Genomic DNA, 9,498 nt, shown 5'->3' with positions numbered 1-9,498 from the left:
AGGGACAGGGCCCAAGGACAGAGATGGGGACGGGGCCCTGAGGGGCTGGGGGACCCCAGAAATTCAGGAGTTACCCCAGAAACCTGGGGGTTATCACAGAAATTTGGGATTAATCTGAGAAGTTTGGGAGTTACCCCAGAAATCTGGAATTAATCCCAAAGTTTGGGAGTTACCCCAGAAAATTGGGATTAATCTTAGAAGTTTCAGGGTTATCCCAGAAATTTGGCAGTACCCCAGAAACCTGTTACAAGTTACCCAGAAATTTGGGAGTTGTCCCAGAAATTTGGGAATAATCTCAGAAATTTTGGATTCATCTCAGAGGTTTGGGATTAATCTCAGAATTTTCAGAGTTATCCCAGAAATTTGGGAATACCCCAGAAATTCAGGAGTTATCCCAGAGGTCTGAGAGTTATCACAGAAATTTGGGATTAATCCCAGAAATTTGGGATTAATCCCAGAAATTTGGGAGTTATCTCAGAAATTTGGGAGTCACCCCAGATGTTTCCCAGCCTCTGGAATTGAGCAAGGCCTGAGGGAGGCCCTGGCTCTGCTTTACCACAACTTCCCCTATTTTATTTTAAGCATATCTTTACTCAACTCTATTTCTTTTATTTCAATGCTTTATATTTGGGTTTTTTCGGTCAGAAAGTTCCAAAACCTTTCTTTGTGTCTGTTTTGGACACAGCAGATCCAATCAGCATTTGCTGATTCCATTGCAAACTGACACAAAAATGTAGAAAATTGACACAAAAATGCACAAAATTGACCCAAAAAAATGCACAAAATTGACCCAAAAATGCACAAAAACCCATTTTCCCAGCAGGTTTGGGGCTGTCCTCGAGGCAGGGCCAGCCCAGTGTCCCTCCCTGGGCTGGAGCCACTCTGATCCTGGCCAGAACCTTCTGGAAATCCCTGTGGAGCAGCTCAGGCTGTGATGGATGGGTCTGGGTTCCCTCCTTCCCCACTGATTAAATCCAATTTATCACCAGCAATTCCCTCACCTTCCCTGGGCTGCTCCAGAGCCCCAGTTCCACAGGATTTTGGTTCCAATTCCAGCCATTTCCAGAGGATTTTATTCATTTTTTGGTTGTGTTTCAGAGCAGGGGCACCAACACCTCCCTCTGAGCCCTCTGCGGCCCTGATTAATTCCTTATTAACCTCATTACCCTGATTAATTCCTTATTTTTGTGCTTCCAAAGGGGAAAATCCTGTGCTGCAGAGGTGACAAAGCTGCAGTTTTGTGTCTGGCAGCAATATTTTGTGCATTTTGTGTCTGGCTGCACCGTTTTGTGCATTATTTTTGTGCATTATTTTTGTGTCTGGCAGCAGCTCCATCCCAGCGCCCTCCTGGCTGAGGCCTCACAAATGAGGATTTTAATTATTCAGAGGCAGCCAGAGCGTTAATAACGGGATAAATTAATCACACGGGAGAGTGGGAGGAGCAGGGAAAAGCTCTTGGAGCTCCCCCTGAGCACAAAGGGGGATCCAAGGAGAACCTGGAGGGGGAAGGGGCTCCAAAGGAGCTGGAGAGGGTTTGGGATGAGGGAGGGAGGGACGGGAGCCAGGGAATGGATCTGGGATTTGGGAATTCCAGGGCACAGGGAATGGATCTGGGATTTGGGATGGGATCCCAGGGCGCAGGGAATGGATCTGGGAATTCCAGGAGCCAGGGAATGGATCTGGGATTTGGGAATTCCAGGAGCCAGGGAATGGATCTGGGATTTGGGATTTGGGAATTCCAGGAGGCAGGGAATGGATCTGGGATTAGGGAATTCCAGGGCACAGGGAATGGATCTGGGATTTGGGATGGGATCCCAGGGCGCAGGGAATGGATCTGGGAATTTCAGGGCACAGGGAATGGATCTGGGATGGAGGAACACGGCACAGGGAATGGATTTACACTGGAAAGGGGAATCTGGGTGGGATTTGGGCTGGAATTCCTGGCTGGAATTCCCAGAGGAGCTGAGGCTGCCCTGGATCCCCGGAATGTCCAAGGCCAGGCTGGGACTGGGTGAGCCCTGGGCTCCTCCCAACCCAATCCCAATCCCAATGGTTCTGGGATTCTTCCCTCCTCCCCAGCATTGTTTTTTTCCCACATTCAAGAGTTCAGTCCCAATTTTCCCAAAGCTGCAGCAATTCCAGGGCACTCCGGGCCGGGCCCAGCCGCGTCACTGCTCCTCCTTTTCCTCCTTCTCCTTCTCCATCTTCCTCCTCCTCCTCTCCATGCTCCTGTGCAGTTTCCTGCGCAGCTGCAGCTGCCTCCTCCTGTGCAGGCTCTGCTGCAGCTTCTGCCGGCACTCCCTGTTCCTGCTCCGGATCCGCGACAGCTCCGCCCTGCGCCGGGCCTCGCGCTCGGGGTCCTGGGGACATTGGGGACACTGGGGACATTGGGGACATTGGGGACACACCCAGGACATTGGGGACACCGGGGACATTGGGGACACTGGGGACTGGGGACACCGGGGACACTGGGGACAGCTCCGCCCTGCGCCGGGCCTCCTGCTCGGGGTCCTGGGGGACATTGGGGACACTGGGGACACACCCAGACATGGACACACCCAGGACACAGGGACATTGGGGACACCGGGGATTGGGGACAGCTCCGCCCTCCTGCAGGCCTCCTGCTCCGGGTCCTGAGGGACAGACACAGGGACATTGGGGACAGGGACACTGGGAACAGGGACACTGCGATTGGGGACACTGGGGACACTGGGGATTGGGACACTGGGGACAGGACACTGGGGACAGGCTCAGGACATTGGGGACAGGATGATGACAGGCCCAGAGATGTTGGGGACACAGCCAGGACACTGGGGACAGGATGGGGACAGGCCGGGAAGGGAAGGGAAGGCAAAAGGAAGAGGAGCTGTCCTTCCCTTTCCCACATTTCACCAGCTCACGGAGCAGCAGCTCTCACCTTCCCCTCCAGGATCATCTGTTTCCTCTTATTGATCTCCTTCTTCTCATCAAAATCCATCCCCTCCAGCTCCTGGCAAAGGGAAGAGCAGCAGAGCCTCAAACCTCAGCCCTGAGCAGCAAAACCCCTGAAAAACTGAGAAAAACCCCAAAAACCACGGGGAGAGAGGCAAGGCAGGCTCCCCCAGCCCCAGCCCCACTCACGATCTCACACTCCCTCCTGGTGACGTTCACTTGGGTCAGGATGTCCAGCACCTGCTGCTCCTCCACCGAGTACTCGGGCAGCTGCAGCTCTGGGGACACGAGGGGACAAAGCACAAAGTGACAAAGCCCAAAGTGACAAAGCCCACAGGTGACAAACCCCACAGAGAACTCCAGCAGCTGCAGCTCTGGGGACACAGAGGGCAATAAACCCCACAGGTGACAAACTCCAAAGTGACAAACTCCAGAGGTCACAAACCCCAAGGTGACAAACCCAAAAGGTGACAAACCCAAAGGTGACAAACCCCACACAGAACTCTTGTAGCTGCAGCTCTGGGGACACAGAGGGTGACAAAGCCAGACCTTCAGGGACATCCAGCACAGCCCTGGGGGTACCAGTGGGGTTTTCTGGGTTCTATGTGGGATTTTCTGTGGGTAAATGTGGGATTTTCTGTGGGTAAATGTGGGATTTTCTGTGGGTAAATGTGGGGTTTTCTGTGGGTAAATGTGGGATTTTCTGTGGGTAAATGTGGGATTTTCTATGGGTAAATGTGGGGTTTTCTGTGGGTAAATGTGGGATTTTCTGTGGGTAAATGTGGGGTTTTCTGTGGGTAAATGTGGGATTTTCTGTGGGTAAATGTGGGATTTTCTGTGGGCAAATGTGGGATTTTCTGTGGGTAAATGTGGGATTTTCTGTGGGTAAATGTGGGATTTTCTGTGGGTAAATGTGGGGTTTTCTGTGGGTAAACGTGGGATTTTCTGTGGGTAAATGTGGGATTTTCTGTGGGTAAATGTGGGGTTTTCTGGGGTTCAAGTTGGGATTGCTGCTGGGCTCCCCTCTGCATCTCCTGCAGCACTGGGGCTCCAGGGGCTGCTTCCCAAAAAATATAAATATAGGGAATGGGGATCCTGATACATGGAACAGGGAATGTGAACCTGAAGGTTGGAATAGGGAATCTGAAGATTGGAATAAGGACTAGGAATGGAATGGCTCCACATCCTTAAGAGTGGGATGGGGAATGTGAACCTGAGGAGTGGAACGGGGAATGTGAAGATGGGAACAGGGAATGTGAACCCTGTTTTTGAGGCAGCAGCTGCTTTCATCAAGAACAGCCCCACACAATTTCTGCTCCACCAAAAGCAGCAGGGACACAAGCAGGGTCCTGCCTGAGCCAGCCAGGACCCCAAACCAGGGATGGAGCTGGGGAGGGAAGGAAAAGGGAAAGGGAAAAGGGAAAGGGAAAGGGAAAGGGGAAAAGGGAAAGGCCCAGCCCCACTCACTGATCTCCTCCTCGATGGCGTGCACCAGGTGGATGTCATACTGTGTCACCAGGGTGATGGCCATGCCCTTCCTCCCTGAAAGGGTTAAAAACAGGGATGGGACAATCCTGGCAGGCACAGAGGGAGGACCCAGGGCACTCCCAACCCTTCCATCCATCCCCAGGAGCCACAATGGGAGAGCTCTGCTGGCCCTGAAAATCCCACCAATGATCCCGCTGGAACCACAGGGAGCTGTGATCCATCCACACACCCAGGGCAGGACCCCAGCGGTGCCTCAAAGGAGGAGAAATGAGGATTTTGGGAATCACACACAGAAATGGGAGCTGTCCCTGCCTGTCTCATCCCTGGAATTGTCCCAGCCCATGCTGGAGCACCCCAGAGTGTTGGAGGCGTCATAAACGAGGGGAAAAATGAAGATTTTGGAAATTAAAGACAGAAATGGGAGGTGTCCCTGGAGTTGTGCCACATTTCCCACCCCAGGAATTGTCCCAGGTTATTCTGGAGCCCCCTGGCATGGTGGGAGATGTCTTAAAGGAGGAGAAAAGTGAGGATTTTGGGATTAAAGGCAGAAATGAGAGGTGTCCCTGCAGCTGTCCCAGGCCATGGTGGAGCACCCTGGGCAGCCCCAGCCCTGTCCATTCCCTGGTGCATCCTGGGCACTCTCCTGCTGGCTGCCCTCCCTTGCAGGGACTGCCAGGGGCTGGGGGTGCTGGGGGGGTGCCCTGGGACCCCCTGTCCCCCCGAGGGGAGCCCCTGACCTGCCCGGGCCGTGCGTCCCACGCGGTGGATGTAGATCTTGGGCAGCCCCGGGGTGTTGTGGTTGATGACAACCTGCACTGCTGGGATGTCCAAACCTCTGCAAATCAGGGGGAAAGCACAGCCAGGTGAGGGAAAGCAGCTTAAACAGCACAGGATTGTCAAATGGCACCGTGTTTGGGGTGGGAGGGACATCAACACACATTTAGTGCTTGCCTTGCCTTGGGGAGGGAACTGCCCCTGTGGCAGGGATCTGCTCAGCTCCTGCCTTCTCCAAAAACCCCAGAATCCCATGGATAAAGCCCTTGTTGGCTGGTTGGAGGAGAGATTCCTTCCTCATAACAATTCCCCACCTTCTCCCTCACAGAGCTCAACTCCCTGATTCCTTCCTCAGGGTTCAACAATTCCCCAACTCAACAATTCCCTGATTCCTTCCTCAGGGCCCAGCAGTTCCCTGTTCCCCTTGGAGCAGCCCCAGGAGCCCCTCAGGACCCCCCAGCCCTCCCTGGGCAGAGCCTCAGCACCCCCAGGCCCCAAACCCAGCTCAGCCAGGCTGGGAAGAGCCTGTCCCACAAAATCTGGGGCATTTCAGGCTCTGATGCTGCTAAACCCAGCCCAAACTGGTTCTGGAGAACAAACCCAGCTGGGAACAGCCTGTCCCAGCCAGATCTGGGGTATCTGACAGCTGGATCTGGCCAAACCCAGCCTGAGTGAACAAACCCAGCGGGACAGCTCTGCCTTTACCTGGCAGCCACGTCTGTGGCAATGAGGATCCTGAAGATGCTGGACTTGAACTTGGCCAGAGCAGCAAATCTCTGTTTCTGTGAGGGAAACCCCGGGTGAGGGCGGGCAGGAAGCCCAGCGGGAGCAGCCCCTGCAGGCCCTGCTGCCCTCACCTGCTTCAGCATGGAGTGCAGCGCCACCGAGGGGAAGCTGAACCTCCGCAGCATCATGTTCAGCACCTGGCACTCCCTGCAGGGGAGGGAACAGCAGCAAAACCCTCAGGGGGCACCAGGGGATGGAGCAGGACAGGGTGGGACAGGCAGGGACTGGGACAATCCCTGGGACCCTCCTGGGGTGGGAAAACGGGACAGAAACCTCACGTTTCTGTGTGCAATTCCCAAAATCCTCATTTTTCCCCTCTTGTATGACACCTCCCACTATCCCAGAGTGCTCCAGCAAGGCCTGGGACAATTCCTGAGGTGGGAAAACTGGGACAGGGAGGAGAAAAGGAGGAGGAAAAGGGAGGAGGAAATGAGGAGGAAAGGAGCAGGAAAAGGAGGAAGGAAAAGGGAGCAGGGAAAGGGAAAAGGGAGCAGGAAAGGGAAAAGGGAGCAGGAAAGAGAGCAGGAAAGGAAGCAGGGAAAGGAGGAAGGAAAAGGAGGAAGGAAAGGAGCAGAAAAGGGAGCAGAAAAGGGAGCAGGAAAAGGAAAAGGGAGCAGGAAAAGGGAACAGGAACAGGAGCAGGCTCTCACTTGCAGGTCTTGGTGAAGATGATGATGGCCCAGTCGTCGTGCTGGTCCTGGAAGCTCTGCACCAGGTGCACCAGGTAGGCGTCCTTGAGCGCCTCGGGCACCAGCAGGTACCTCTGCTCCAGCCCCTCCACTGTCCTCACCCTGCGGGGACGGGGACAGGGACATCAGGGACATCAGGGACATCAGGGACAGGGACATCAGGGTCCTGAGGCTGGAAAAGCCCCCCGGGATCACCCACAGCTCAACCAGGAGGAAATTCCTGCTGCTGTCCTGTCCTGGGGTCCCTGGGACCCTCCTGGTGTCCCCTCCTGTCCTGGTGTCCCCACCTTTTGGGGACTTGTGGGCATCAGGAACGTCCCCCTGATCTGATCCTGCTCTGTCTCCTCCAGGCTGGGCTCTTCTCCAGCCCCTTCCCAGGAATTTTCCAGCCCCTTCCCAGAGATTTTCCAGCCCTTTCCCAGCACCCTCAGGAATTCTCAACTCTCTCAAGAGCTCTCCATTCCCTTTCTCGCCTCTCTCAAGAATTCTCCATCCCTTTCCCAGCTCCCTCAGGGATTCTCCATCCCCTCCACATCCTTCTCCCAACACCCCCAAAACCCCCTGGCAGCGCCTCAGCAGCGCCAGCACAGGGAAAGGCAGGAGAAGGAGCCAAACCCCAGGGGGAAGCAGGAGAAGGAGCCAAAGCCCAGGAAAGGCAGGAGAAGGAACCAAAGCCCAGGAAAAGCAGGAGAAGGAACCAAAGCCTAGGAAGGAGCAGAAGAAGGAGCCAAAGCCCAGAGAAAAGCACAAGAAGCAGGCAAACCCCAGGAAAAGGCAGGAGAAGGAACCAAAGCCCAGGAAGGAGCAGGAGAAGCAGCCACAGCCCGGGCAAACAGGGGCACCCTGGGCACTCACGGGGCCGAGGCCTCCCAGAAGAAGGGGCTGTTGGCAGCCAGGCCCCGCAGCTGGCACAGGGTGCCCGTCAGGGTGGCACTGAACAGCAGCGTCTGGCGGCGCGCGGGCACCGCGCCCAGGATCAGCTCCAGGTCGGCGCTGAAATCGGCGCTGCCCTGCTCCAGCAGGCGGTCAGCCTCGTCCAGAACCTGGGAACGGCACCTCAGAGGGTGGGAAACCAGGGGGACACCAGGGAACCACCAGGGTAACCCAGGATCCACCAGGGAATGCACCAGGGAATGCAGGAAATGGGCCCAGGGATGGAGGGGAACCCACAGAATTCCCAGGGATCCAGCCAGGCTGGAGGGAACCCAGGAGGATTCCTGGGAATGCCCCCAGGGATAGAAGGGACCCTGCAGGATTTGCAGAAACCCACCCAGGGACCCCCCCAGGAGCCCCTGAGGACTCCCAGGAATCCCCCCAGGGATGGAGGGAACCCCCCGGGAGCCCCAGGTGGGTTTGGGGCTCACCAGGAACTGCAGCTTGCTGAGGCTGAAGGTGCTGGAGCTGCGCAGGTGGTCAGCCAGGCGCCCCGGGGTGGCCACGACCACGTGGGGCCTGCGGGACAGGGCCAGGGCCTGCGACACCATGTCTGGGACGGACAGACAGACAGACAATGGGAATGGGGCTGCGACACCATGTCTGGGACGGACGGACACACAGACAGACAATGGGAATGAGGCTGGGACACCATGTCTGGGACGGACGGACAGACAGACAGACAGACAGGGGTCAGGGCCTGCGACACCATGTCTGGGACGGACGGACAGACAGACAATGGGAATGGGGCTGGGACACCATGTCTGGGACGGACAGACAGACAGACAGGGGTCAGGGCCTGCGACACCATGTCTGGGACGGACAGACAGACAGACAGACAATGGGAATGGGGCTGGGACACCATGTCTGGGACGGACGGACAGACAGACAGACAGACAGGGGTCAGGGCCTGCGACACCATGTCTGGGACGGACAGACAGACAGACAGACTGGGAATGGGGCTGGGAACGCTGAGAACAGTGGGAAGGGGGCAGGACCCCCAGAATGACTCACCGAGCCCCCCAGAGCCCCCGTACTCACCGAGCCCCCCCACCACCACGCAGTCCTTGAGCCCCAGGGGTTTGCCCAGCACCCGGAACTGCTCTGCGATCTGGTACGCCAGCTCCCTGCGGGGGACAGCGGGTCAGGGCACCGGGGGGGGGGGCCCAAACTGCCCAGGGCTCCCCCAGAGCTCCCCCCGGTTCCCTCGGTCCCTCCCGGTCCCCCCGCGGTGCCGGTACCGGGTGGGGGTGAGCACGAGGCAGAAGATGCCGTACGGGTCCTGGGCCAGCACGTGCAGCACCGGCAGCACGAACGCCGCCGTCTTCCCGCTGCCCGTCTGGGCACAGCCCAGGCAGTCCCGGCCTGCGGGGAAACGGGAGTCAGCGGGAAACGGGAAACGGGAACGGGGAACGGGAACGGGACCGAGAACTGGGAGGGGAACGGCCGGACCGGGACCGGGGAAAGGGGCACAGGGGGAGAACGGCCGGGCCCGAAGGAGGGATGGGGACCCTGAGGGGCCGGTCCCGGGGGTGGGACGGGGACCGGGAGCGGCGTTCTCGGGAAGGACCGGAGCCCGCCCATGGCCGTCCCGGAGCCGTTCCCGTTCCCGGCCCTGATTCCCGCGGCGCTCACCCTGCAGCACGGCCGGGATGCAGGCGGCCTGCACGGGCGTGGGCCGGAGCAGCCCCACCTGCCGGGCCTGCTCCGCCAGCCACGGCGCCAGCCCGAGCGCACGGAACTCCGCCATGGCCGCGCTCCGCCGCTTCCGCGCGTCCTGATGGCGTCACGGCCGTGCGCGCCGCTCATTGGCCGGCTGGCTCTGACCCCGCCCACGCACGGCGCCGCGCGTCCCGATGGCGTCAACGCCATTCTTACCGCTCATTGGTCGACTCGC

The 9,498-nt window shown here is 57.8% G+C and overlaps 1 protein-coding gene across 1 annotated transcript; it reads right to left on the bottom strand.

Moving 5' to 3' along the window:
- Nucleotides 1-587: 587 nt before the first annotated feature.
- On the bottom strand, nucleotides 588-9,359 carry DDX49 (DEAD-box helicase 49). The gene is made up of 13 exons (XM_064734356.1): nucleotides 9,237-9,359; nucleotides 8,843-8,966; nucleotides 8,643-8,728; nucleotides 8,033-8,154; nucleotides 7,524-7,711; nucleotides 6,630-6,770; nucleotides 6,051-6,126; nucleotides 5,899-5,975; nucleotides 5,157-5,254; nucleotides 4,399-4,473; nucleotides 3,121-3,209; nucleotides 2,918-2,989; nucleotides 588-2,360 (listed from the first exon to the last, which is right to left on the bottom strand). Exons 1-13 carry the CDS (start codon nucleotides 9,349-9,351, stop codon nucleotides 2,169-2,171), a joined length of 1,455 nt encoding a protein of 484 aa, XP_064590426.1. The 5' UTR covers nucleotides 9,352-9,359; the 3' UTR covers nucleotides 588-2,168.
- Nucleotides 9,360-9,498: the final 139 nt, after the last annotated feature.

The sequence above is a fragment of the Zonotrichia leucophrys genome, chromosome 28, assembly GCF_028769735.1.
Source record: "Zonotrichia leucophrys gambelii isolate GWCS_2022_RI chromosome 28, RI_Zleu_2.0, whole genome shotgun sequence".
Taxonomy (NCBI): Eukaryota; Metazoa; Chordata; class Aves; order Passeriformes; family Passerellidae; genus Zonotrichia; species Zonotrichia leucophrys.
This window is presented reverse-complemented; position numbering and strand designations above follow the sequence as displayed.